General features: G+C 40.2%; 1 protein-coding gene across 1 annotated transcript in view; it reads right to left on the reverse strand.

The window, feature by feature from the left end:
- Positions 1-13,065, reverse strand: part of LOC124805367 (box C/D snoRNA protein 1) — an 81,072-nt gene that overhangs the window by 40,549 nt on the left and 27,458 nt on the right. The window contains exon 3 of the mRNA XM_047265919.1: positions 3,382-3,476. Coding sequence (XP_047121875.1) covers positions 3,382-3,476 — 95 coding nt within the window. The remainder of the gene's footprint in view (positions 1-3,381; positions 3,477-13,065) is intronic.

Below are 13,065 nucleotides of genomic sequence, written 5' to 3' on the forward strand. Positions count from 1 at the left end.
CAGGGTTGTAGCCTCTCCCCGATGTTGTTCAATCTGTATATTGAGCAAGCAGTAAAGGAAACAAAAGAAAAATTCGGAGTAGGTATTAAAATTCATGGAGAAGAAATAAAAACTTTGAGGTTCGCCGATGACATTGTAATTCTGTCAGAGACAGCAAAGGAATTGGAAGAGCAGTTGAATGAAATGGACAGTGTCTTGAAAGGAGGATATAAGATGAACATCAACAAAAGCAAAACAAGGATAATGGAATGTAGTCTAATTAAGTCGGGTGATGCTGAGGGAATTAGATTAGGAAATGAGGCACTTAAAGTAGTAAAGGAGTTTTGCTATTTGGGGAGCAAAATAACTGATGATGGTCGAAGTAGAGAGGATATAAAATGTAGGCTGGCAATGGCAAGGAAAGCGTTTCTGAAGAAGAGAAATTTGTTAACATCCAGTATTGATTTAAGTGTCAGGAAGTCATTTCTGAAAGTATTCGTATGGAGTGTAGCCATGTATGGAAGTGAAACATGGACGATAAATAGTTTGGACAAGAAGAGAATAGAAGCTTTCGAAATGTGGTGCTACAGAAGAATGCTGAAGATTAGATGGGTAGATCACGTAACTAATGAGGAAGTATTGAATAGGATTGGGGAGAAGAGAAGTTTGTGGCACAACTTGACCAGAAGAAGGGATCGGTTGGTAGGACATGTTCTGAGGCATCAAGGGATCACCAATTTAGTATTGGAGGGCAGCGTGGAGGGTAAAAATCGTAGAGGGAGACCAAGAGATGAATACACTAAGCAGATTCAGAAGGATGTAGGTTGCAGTAGGTACTGGGAGATGAAGAAGCTTGCACAGGATAGAGTAGCATGGAGAGCTGCATCAAACCAGTCTCAGGACTGAAGACAACAACAACAACAACAAGTAGATTATGACAGCTTTCTGATAATTACAGAAAATATTGAAAATTGAATTTTTGTTGATCCTAAGCTGCACTGGTACCACATTCTGGAATAGCATTTTAGTAATATAGACAAGTGTAGGATCAGCAACAGACGTGAACCTATGAGAAAATTAAAGTCAGAGCACAGCGTATCTCATGCATGAGACACTCATTCTCTGATGAAATTTAGCTGTCATAAAAACAGTTTAGTATATATGATTCCGCATTAAAGTGAAGTACACGATACATGAATATTTTGTATTCAAAAGTTTGTCTTCCTGACAGTCCGACATTTCAATATGCTAATTAGTAATATTTTAAAATTTCTTAACATAAATTGTGAGTTAGTTATGTTACACAGTGATAACCAGGTAATGGATACTTCACTGTCTAAACACGAAAATAATGTTAACTGAAAGAAGTACACTACGACATAAAAAAATATTACCAAATTATACAAGGAATTGTCACGACCCTACATAAGTAGTAAACACCTGTATCACAAATATAACATCAGTTAAAAGTAAAATTCATTTATTAATGTAAAAAGAACAATTTTCATAAAAGTTGTAGGAAAGTTCATGTAGAATGTAAATATAATAGGATAAAAGGAGACCACTCACCGAACAGAAGTGTTTAGTTGTTACTAACCATTTCCTTCACTGACTTTCCACCATCCCCACCCTTTTACCTCTTCGATCTCTACTCACTAATGCTGATTCCACCTCCCTACACAATACTCACCCACCCTAGTCTCTTCCTCTATCCACCACAACCAGTGCACCTGCCGCAAAATAGCATTGGCACTGTTAGCCTAGCAGGCACTGTGTGTGTGTGTGTGTGTGTGTGTGTGTGTGTGTGTGTGTGTGTGTGTGTGGGCGCGCGTGCGTGTATTTTACACTCTCATATCATAGGGTAACTCTGAAAGCTAGCAAGTTTTTTCTTTCTTTTGTGTGTGTGCCTATCAATAACTAACACTTCTGCTTTTCAGTAAGTGGCCTCCTTCAGTCCAATTATTTTCATGAAATATCTGTGTTATTAATCATGAAATGAAACATTGAATAATTCACTATGAGAAGTAAATTACAAAATTAAAATCAACTGAAATTGTTTGTCAACTGTTAGAACAATATAAATAATTTTATGGTGGAGAGAGCAGGGCTTGCTTTGTTGTTAAGTTTTGTCAAGGCTGGCTATGTAACTGCACCGCTTGCAGTCTAAATCAATGTGAATATGATATTAATATTTCTAAACATTTGTAAGTGAAAGAAATGTTAAAGGGGGCATCACCGATATTGCCAAACGCAGACAGGGTTCCCCAGATGCTGTTCTGGCCTGTGTTTCACCCTGTGTTGTAGGTGGCTTATCAGTTTTAACTGAGAATGAATTAGATGAGTTAAGGGGTGAGAAAATTATTCAGCCACTTTGCTCTTCAGACTGTTTTGTCAGTAGTATTAGCTCAGAGAGCTGCACACAAACATCAAAGTGTGATCTCGCAAGGTAATGACTGTGCATTGACTGATCAATTAAGATACTGTTGGTTAAGTCAGTACTGCAACTGTCTATCAAAGTCCACGCATGATAGTAAGAACGCTCCTGAAGTGCATAACAATGCCTCGGCATGATGTAAAGACAGGAATGTGGTATGCACATAGTGCAACAGAAATTATTGGACTGATCTTTTTCCACAAATCCTTTAATTTCTGATAGGTATGTTAACAATATACTGCAAACTTTTTTGAAGACCTAACAATTGATAAAAACATCTACATTTCGTTTCACATGAAGCAATCAAGAGCACACACAGTCAGTCAGTTGGTGACAGTATTAAGAGGTAACAATTTTCTCAGAATCATCATTTAATACTGTCATAGGTGCAACGATTAGCAATATTTCAAGTCTAATTCACTTTATTTTTCTGCACTCTACATCTACAGCGATACTCCACAAGCACCTTAGGTTGCATGGCAGAGGGTATCTTGTACCACTTCTAGTTGTTTCCTTTCTTGTTCCACTCGCAAACAGAGCGAGGGAAAAACAACTGTCTGTATGCCTCTATATGAGCCCTAATTTCTTGCCTCTTATCTTCATGGTCCTTACGCCCGCAGTTCTCTAAATTTCCTCAACAGTGTTTCTCGAAAATAACATCGCCCTCCCTATTTTAGTTCCTGAAGCCTCTCCATAACACTTATGTGTTGCTTGAACCTATTGGTAACAAATCTCACAGCCCACTTCTGAATTGCCAAAAACTGTAATTTAGGAAATACATCACTTTAAAGTACCTTAACACAAATTGAATCCAATGATGTGCTGTCATAAAATCTATACTAAAAGTGAGTAAAATTATAGGAGGTGTCATTTCAAAGCCTCCCAACTAAAACTACATTCACAAAAATAGAACAACTATCACACGACATGTAAATGCATTTTAACTCAGAACTGTGCAATAATCTTACCGGAGGCAATTCTGTGGCCAAGCGTGTAAACCGTTTTGTTGGGTCTCTTGAAAATGTTTCAACTGATCTTGTCATTTCTTCTAAAAGCATATAATCTGTAATTAGAAAAAAATTTTTGCAAAAAACACATTTTTCTTCACTTCTGAGAAGATAATATGATAAAAACAGAACTAAGATTTATTACGCATTTGCGACTATACTGTCCTACAGGAAAAAGTCGACTGCATCAGACCTAACATTTTATATATTAAGAAACTGCTACATCCAAACAGCTGGATAAAGGAGAGAGACTCCAGTTCTTTAGTTGTAAATGGAACCTTGTGTCTGCTGCTACTGCCTACAAACTGGTGATCACGAGGAAAGAAAAGGAGAGCAATTACTACTAATAAAAATACACTGATCTACCATTAATCATGAAAGAGTGATTCTTCCATTTGAAAATGGCATAATCTCCCAAAAGTCATCATCTTGAACCTTCCCTGTCTCCTAGTGTAGTAAATGGGAATTTTTCACTTATTTCTGTCCAGACAGGTGTCTTCCTCCACAATCTGCTGCAAATCCAGACCTTGTCCTGCTCGATCATTTCTGATCTATCAATCAGTCTCTTGTAATTTCTCAGGTTTCCTTGGCACGACTGATTAACCCCTTAATGTACTGATAGCAGTATTTTTTTGTTTTATTTTTCCCATGGACATAAATTTTGGAGAAGCTGGCTGGAGCACAGCGGACCTATTTATCTCATACCATGGGTGAGCACTTCTCACTCATCTGATGAACTCAGGATCACTATAGCACTGCCTACACAACAATACAGAAGAGAGCCTAAGAGTGAGCGGTTTCTTGCCGAGTTTCCAAAGCTGCACAAAGTAAAGGCGATAGTTAGTGGCAACCACTTCAACCAACACAACAGCAGGCTACAAATGTAGGACCTGATGCTTTCTAGCAGCTGAACACTTAACTATCAGTGCTGAAACAGATGTAAGTGGGTTCTCATTTTTTTTCGGTCTGTTCTTAAGTGCCTGAGTGCACCAGGGATTTTAATTTCTGTCAAAATAATAAAAACGAGATAACTCGGGCTTTTATGTTATGGTGTTAATGGTGTGCTTCCAGGTATTTAGCAGAGCTCTTGATTTCATTTTTATGCACAATACTTCATACTCTGGTTGGAGTCCAGGAAAGAAGTACTCGTAATAACACAACTCACAGTACTGAAAGAAGATATTGTGCATAAAAACGTAAACAATGCAACTGAACACCCAAAAGCACACCATAAATCCATATCTCTCAATCTCTCTCTCTCTCTCTCTCTCTCTCTCTCTCTCTCTCTCTCTCTCTCTCTCTCTCTCTCTCTCTCTCTCAACATGTTGTCTTCAATATCTTCTCAAATAATATTCAACACAGTCTCTGACAGACCATCTTTTCAAGGCGACTAAACCATTTCAGTCAGGTTTCAATGCACTGCCTACAAGTTTCCTTCCTATTTTTTATCTGGTCCCACCTCAGTTTCCAAGTCATAATTATTAAGAGCTTCATCCCCAGTTGTTTTAGTTTTCTGATATTTCTTTCGGTGCAGGTTTCTAGAGTACTATTATGTGGTAACTCTTACAAAGAAGCTCTTCTCTCTTTTGGAAGTGTGACAATATTACCATATTTCCCTTGTAAACAATACAACATCAGAACTGCAATGGTGTTTATGATTGTGAAACAGTTAAATAAAACAATCTCTTTTCAGACAAAATGTATTTTCAATAGAATGTACAACTGTACAATGTACATCGTGCAGTCACCTAAGTAAAATTCGAGCAAAAATTGTGTTAGTCACAAATTTTTGCATGGTGCTAGCAGGGAATGTCCTGAACAACATACTAAAAACCCTGACCATTGTGGTGTGAGTGTTGGGGTAGAGGGATGTTTAAAGGTACTTTGGAAAGTTTTTCTCGAATAACTAAAACTGCGGCTCCTAATGAAAGTATCTGCCAGTACAAAATTAAAGTACATTATATTTCCAACAGAAAAGGTCCTATTTGTTTTCTTCTCTTCTACTAATAGTTTCTGCATTACATAGGATGGAAAAATCAGTTACAGAGGTTGAAAAAATCACAGACTGTTAAAATTAGTGTCTTAATGGCTTAATGGTTTACTGGTAAATGAAATGGGTTGAAAAAAATTTTTATGTGTGTGTATCATGCCTAAGTATAGTAGATCCATGTCACAGGATAAAACACATTCCTCCAGAGGTGAAACATGGTGAAGGGAAAGGGGTGGGGGCAGGGAAGGGGGAGGTTCCAGGGAGGCGGCGGGAGGGGGGGGGGGGGGCGGCGGCAGTTAGTGTGGGATCGAAGCGTGAGGGAATGTGGGTCACTGGGTTGTGTTCTTGCACTGCCCTCCCTCATAGGTCTGCGAACTGAGCTCGAGGTTATATAGTGGAGTTATTTTCAGGTTATTAAGTGAATACTTATTTGCAGTTGTTAAGTGGCTTATTACATAAAATAGCTCAACAACTGCAAGTGTCAACTGTTAACTGTTAACCACACTGAAGAATCTGTCCCAAGTGTACATGCAGTCAATACATATTTGACAAGGTCAATTTCATGATTTGCACTATCGCTGTCGCAAATACATTTCACAGCGTGATTGGTATCAAATGTATCCCCACATCCTTGGCTCCCAACATCTGAAGAGGCCTAGAGCCTTAAATGTCTCCCTCTGCAACAGAACTTGAGATACTTCAAAGCAAGACAAGCAATGCATTACAGGAGATTACTGTTCTAGACCTGAACACGATCAGTTCCATTCCATCAGACGTATTGCACCACCTGTGGGAGATATACTGTGTGTATGTGGTAAGTGGCTCCATTTATTGCAGCTTACTCTACAAGTGCCATCAATTCCTGATTGGAAAAGATTTATGCAGTCTATATATAACACAATTAATGGTGCGAGAAGTGCAGTAACTTTCTGGTTGTTCATTAATTCACCACCAAGTGACAACAACACAATTGTACAGTTTCAAAATATGCTGTCAACAATAGACAGCAACAAGGTGTCACCTTTACCACCAATCCAATTACTTTCTCCCAAACACTACAAAGGTTGCTGACATCATTACTGTTATAAATTGAACACTTCTCAGCCACTGATTATAGTAATGTATTTTACAAAAAAGCTAATTTTACAACTGCAAATAAGTCCTCATTTGTTGTTGTGGTCTTCAGTCCTGAGACTGGTTTGATGCAGCTCTTCATGATACTCTATCCTGTGCAAGCTTCTTCATCTCCCAGTACTTACTACAACCTACGTCCTTCTGAATCTGCTTAGTGTATTCATCTCTTGGTCTCCCTCTATGATTTTTGCCCTCCAATGCTAATTTTGTGATCCCTTGATGCCTCAGAACATGTCCTACCAACCAGTCCCTTCTTCTTGTCAAGTTGTGCCACAAACTCCTCTTCTCCCCAATTCTATTCAATACCTCCTCATTAGTTATGTGATCTACCCATCTAATCTTCAGCATTCTTCTGTAGCACCACATTTCGAAAGCTTCTATTCTCTTCCTGTCCAAACTATTTATCGTCCATGTTTCACTTCCATGCATGGCTACACTCCATACAAATACTTTCAGATACGACTTCCTGACACTTAAATAAATACTCAATGTTAAAAAATTTCTCTTCTTCAGAAACACTTTCCTTGCCATTGCCAGTCTACATTTTATATCCTCTCTACTTCAACCATCATCAGTTATTGTGCTCTCCAAATAGCAAAACTCCTTTACTACTTTAAGTGTCTCATTTCCTAATCTAATTCCCTCAGCATCATCCAACTTAATTTGACTACATTCCATTATCCTCATTTTGCTTTTGTTGATGTTCATCTTATATCCTCCTTTCAAGACACTGTCCATTCCGTTCAACTGCTCTTCCAAGTCCTTTGCTGTCTCTGACAGAATTACAATGTCATCGGCGAACGTCAAAGTTTTTATTTCTTCTCCATGGATTTTAATACCTACTCCGGACTTTTCTTTTGTTTCCTTTATTGCTTGCTCAATATACAGATTGAGTACCATCGGGGATAGGCTACAACCCTGTCTCGCTCCCTTCCAAACTGCTGCTTCCCTTTCATGTCCCTCGACTCCCATAACTGCCATCTGGTTCTAAAATGTAGACTTTCACGGCCGGAAATATCATGTCCATTATAATTATCCGGGCTGTTATGCCGTGGTCGGTTGATGAATTCTGTGTCAATTCCCAACGTTTCGTCTCCGACTGCGGGAGACATCTTCAAGGGGGTCCGTCGCTCGATGGAAGGTCCAACACACCCACTGGCTTGCAGTCAGTAGCGAGCCAGTGGGTGTGTTGGACCTTCCATCGCGCGACGGACCCCCTTGAAGATGTCTCCCGCAGTCGGAGACGAAACGTTGGGAATTGACACAGAATTCATCAACCGACCACGGCATAACAGCCCGGATAATTATAATGGACATGCCATCTGGTTTCTGTACGAATTGTAGACAGCCTTTCGCTCCCTGTATTTTACCCCTGCCACCTTTAGAATTTGAAAGAGAGTATTCCAGTCAACATTGTCAAAAGCTTTCTCTAAGTCTACAAATGCTAGAAACATAGGTTTGCCTTTCCATAATCTTTCTTCTATGATAAGGTCAGTATTGCCGCACATGTTCCAATATTTCTACAGAATCCAAACTGATCTTCCCCGAGGTCGGCTTCTACTAGTTTTTCCATTCGTCTGTAAAGAATTCGTGTTAGTACTTTGCAGCTGTGGCTTATTAAACTGATAGTTCGGTAATTTTCACATCTGTCAACACCTGCTTTCTTTGGGATTGGAATTATTACATTCTTCTTGAAGTCTGAGAGTATTTCGCCTGTCTCATACATCTTGCTCACCAGATGGTACAGTTTTGTCAGGACTGGCTCTCCCAAGGCCGTCAGTAGTTCTAATGGTATGTTGTCTACTCCCGGGGCCTTGTTTCGACTCAGGTCTTTCAGTGCTCTGTCAAACTCTTCACGCAGTATTGTATCTCCCATTTTGTCTTCATCTACATTCTCTTCCAAATTCCAGAATATTGTCCTCAAGTACGTCGCCTTTGTATAGACGCTCTATATACTCCTTCCACCTTTGTGCTTTCCCTTCTTTGCTTAGAACTGGGTTTCCATCTGTGCTCTTGATATTCATGCAAGTGGACCTCTTTTCTCCAAAGGTCTCTCTAATTTTCCTGTAGGCAGTATCTATCTTACCCCTAGTGAGATGAGCCTCTACATCCTTACATTTGTCCTCTAGCCACCCCTGCTTAGCCATTTTGCACTTCCTGTCGATCTCATTTTTGAGACGTTTGTATTCCTTTTTGCCTGCTTCATTTACTGCATTTTTATATTTTCTCCTTTCATCAATTAAATTCAATATTTCTTCTGTTACCCTAGGATTTCTACTAGCCCTCGTCTTTTTACCTACTTGATCCTCTGCTGCCTTCACTACTTCATCCCTCAGAACTACCCATTCTTCTTCTACTGCATTTCTTTCCCCCATTTGTGACAATAGTTCCCTTATGCTCTCCCTGAAACTCTGTACAACCTCTGGTTTAATCAGTTTGTCCAGATCCCATCTCCTTAAATTCCCACCTTTTTGCAGTACTTAATAATCTGAAAGTAATTGCACTTTATAAATCTGTGCTCAGTTATTTGTCTATCGGCATAAGAGAACTGGACAGGAAATGCTGGGGAGGAGTAGTCTGTCGGTGAATTGAATAGCAAGCAGCACCCATGACGGGAGATGTTGCCTTTCCCAGAAGAGCACTACAGCTCCGCAAGACGATGACTAGGAGTGAATTCCCCCTCTAGCAATGTAGAACGTGTGCAGAGATTTAAGTACATGTTGACCATATGAATTACTTGTGTTAGTATTATTAGTAATTCACATTAGCATTCCATGTTGTGTTAATGCAATTTGTGGAAAATAAAAATCGCTTTGTCGCATCTGTGCAAAGAGTCATCAGAAATTCATATGATACACTGTGCATGACTTTTCCCCTAATCGACCTGGTCTAAAAGGAGAACTATCATATCTAGTATTTGCTGGACTAAGTCTTTGCTAAAGAGCTGCTTCTTGCTGCGTGTACACAATGTTAGGGTATGTTTATGCTGTATCTCACAGCTGGCACTTCACTGCTCGCCAGTAGCCTTGTCGCATTTTTGCACCATCCTCCATGATTGCTGGGAGTAATTACCCTGCAGCTGTTCACAGCTAGCAGAGCCAAACATGGCACTGGTGGAGTACCCTCGACGCAGCCAATCATGGTTCAAGTTTCAGGACATATGGCGATGGTTGTGGTGCGAAACACAAACCTGCTCGATATCAGTGCTTAGTGAGCAGTGATGGTGCAGGTTAAATGGTCTGGCGTGACTCAGTGGTCTTGTTTCACCATTGCTGTGCAATGCCAGTGAGCAGCTAGGTGGCAGCATATACACACCCTTACATTCGCTCAAAGAAAGGCAGATGTACAGTTGTTTGAAGTACCAGAAGAAAGTATGATGGCATCTGCTACACCAATTTCTGAATGTTTCAAACTGTACAATGTTTTGGGTATAAGACTGATGAATAAGAAATCTTGTTGAATGCTCAACTCGGGAATATTTCAGTATTATATAAATGTAAACACTGACTAGAAAAAGGGCTTGAAGGTACGGCTAGTATTTCAGGCCTTGATATGGTAGGCAAAAATAAAAATGTGGTGGAGTGTGCATGTGTAGGGCTGGAATAAAAATAAAAAGAAATTAAAAGTTAATAAGGTGAAATTATTGAACAAGACCGATTATCTTCTTCATCGTCCCATCACATTTCCCTCTCCCCTGTGCTGAGTCTTCTCCTCTCTTCTTCACATATCTTTTTACCTCAATGATCCATTTGTGTCTCTGTCTGCCCCTAGGTCTCTTGCCTTCTACTATCATTTCATGGGCCTGTCTTGATATTCAGTCAACTCCATAGAAAATCCTATTCTGTTTTTCCTAAATTTGATCTCGCAGGCCTGTATCCTGCTGACTTGCCATTTCTTCATTACTCACGTTTCTGATGCTATGCGCTATGCAAGAACTGTGGCATAATACATCTGGTATAACATTTTCTATTTTCTGGTGATACTCCTTTGCTCCAGATAACGCTGGTGATACTCCTTTGCTCCAGATAACGCTTCTTACACTCTACAGGAAATCAAAGACTTGCCTTCTCCTTTCATTAATTTCGTTATCATTCCATACACTGTCTTCTGTTACATTTCCCAGGTACTTGGAACTTCCCACTTTCTTTAGAATTTGATCTCTAATATTTACAGCCATGACTACTCTTCTTTTATTCCTCTTTATCAGTCACTTCGTACTTCTTTACATCAAATTTCAATTCACACTGTTCCACCATTTTCTCCCAAACACTATCTGAAAAAAATTATCCCAACATCCCTATGTAATGTGGAATAGATCACTAGATGGCACAAGAGAGAAATCCACAAGTATAAAAGGAGACAGGTAGTATTGTGTTGTCAGTAGAGAACCTGTAACAGAAGGATGGGTCAGTCAGGACAGCTTAGTTACTTCAAATGTGGATTGTTATTTGATGCCATCTGAGTAACAATACATATGGCAAACTCTCCTAAAGCTACCCAAAATTAACAGTTGATGGTGTGACAGCGAAGTGCATATGTGAAGGAACAATCAAAACTAAACCAAGATACAAGAGTAAGAGAAGCAATGTCATTATGTTCGAATACAGCACCAGTAGTGTGCTGCTTGACACAGTCACACTGATTAAATTTCTACGCTAATGTTGCAAAGTGATACGAACAATGGTTGTGAGGAAGATAAATGGTCGGCTTCAGTTTATTGGGAGAATTTTAGAAAAGTTTAGCTCATTTATAAAGGGGACTGTGTATAGAAGACTATGTGACCCATTCAGATTGGATTAACGGAAGACATTCAAATGACTCTGAGCACTATGGGACTCAACATCTGAGGTCATCAGTCCCTCAGAACTTAAAACTACTTAAACCTAATTAACCAAAGGACATCACACACATCCATGCCTGAGGCAGGATTCGAACCTGCGATCGTAGCGGTTGCATGGTTCCAGAATGAAGCGCCTAGAACCACTCGGCCACATCAGCTGGCAAAGGAAGACATTGAAGCAATTCAAGAACGTGCAGTTAGGTTTGTTATTGGTACGTTCGATCAACATACAAGTATTACAGAGATGCTGCTTCATCTCAAATGGGAACCCCTGGAAGGAAGACATCATTTTCACGAGACACTCTTAAGAAAATTTAGAGAACCAGCATTTGAAGCTAAGTGCTGAATGACTCTACTGCCGCCAACCTACTTTTATATAAGGACCACAAAGATGAGAAAATCAGGGTATGCATAAGGGCATATAGACACTCATTTTTCCTTTGCTCTATTCGTGAGTGGAGCAGGAAAGGAAACGCAGTGTTACAAGGTACCCTCCGCCATGCACCATACAGTGGCTTGCCAGGATATGTAAGTAGATGTACTTATCCTGAGTGAGTATTGCAGATGATTGTTGTAAAAATCACACGCTATCAGTGGTAGCAATCATTCCAGAGTTCCAAAGCGCTACCAGCAGTCCAGTTACCACAATGACGGTGCGTAGGAGTTTAAAAAGAATGGGGTGTAAAGGCAGAGCTGCTTCTTGTATGGCACATTTCTGTTGTCAGTGCTAACCGACATTTGAGGTGCTGCAAAGAGTGGCACCACTGCAAACAAATGATTTAGTGTGATTAATCTTGCTATACTTTGTAGCAATCAGATGGAATGGTTTTGGTTTGGTACATGCCTAGATAACATGACCTGCCACCATGTGTAGTGGCAAAAGTGAAATTCGGAGGAGTTGGCATTAAGATAGGGGGTGTTTTCCATGGCTTGGGTGTGGTCCCATTAGTGTAATTAAGAAAACATTAAATGCAGAAGGCTATGAACACATTTCACATTAGAGAAACCAGTCAGAGACATCGCTTGTGACATCTCCAGGGCAGCAAGTTACATATTTAGCTTTTCCTGTGTTTTCTTGGTAGTATATATTGTTTAAATTTCATACAAGTTTTGGTATTTGAGAGATTTAATCTTGTGTTGTGTAAATGTGAATTCAGGCACAGTTCACTAAAGTATCAGTGTCACTGGTGACATGTCAGGAGGATAACAAATTGCATGTCTAGGTTTGTGTCAGCTTTTATACTTTACATCTTCAGTCAGTCTCGCTAGGATGGGTAGGATGTGTGCACGCCGTGTGTGGACACAGGAGGAGCTGGTTGCAGTCTGCAAAAGCTCAATGGGATTTTGGATACAATCAGCCACTTCAGGCTGCTGCCTCAGGGTGTAGCAGTGGCGGAAAGTCTGGAACACTGCATGGACACCTTAAGTGTTGCTTTTTTGCCCGCACGCTCAATGCCAAGGCACCTCCTAGTGCATGTGACATTGTGGATCAGCCCTCACAACAAGGTCAGTGGCGGAATGTAATGTGTTCCCATCACTTGAGGTGGGGGTCAGTGTGGAGGCTGGGCACCTGGCCTCATCTATCTGCGCTGTGAGTGAACAGGACGCCGTTCCTTCAGTAGGGGCCAAGCAGGCACACATAGGCAGGGTTTGCTAGTTATTGGGAGCTCCAACGTTAGGC

The sequence above is a fragment of the Schistocerca piceifrons genome, chromosome 7 (genome assembly GCF_021461385.2).
Source record: "Schistocerca piceifrons isolate TAMUIC-IGC-003096 chromosome 7, iqSchPice1.1, whole genome shotgun sequence".
NCBI lineage: Eukaryota > Metazoa > Arthropoda > Insecta > Orthoptera > Acrididae > Schistocerca > Schistocerca piceifrons.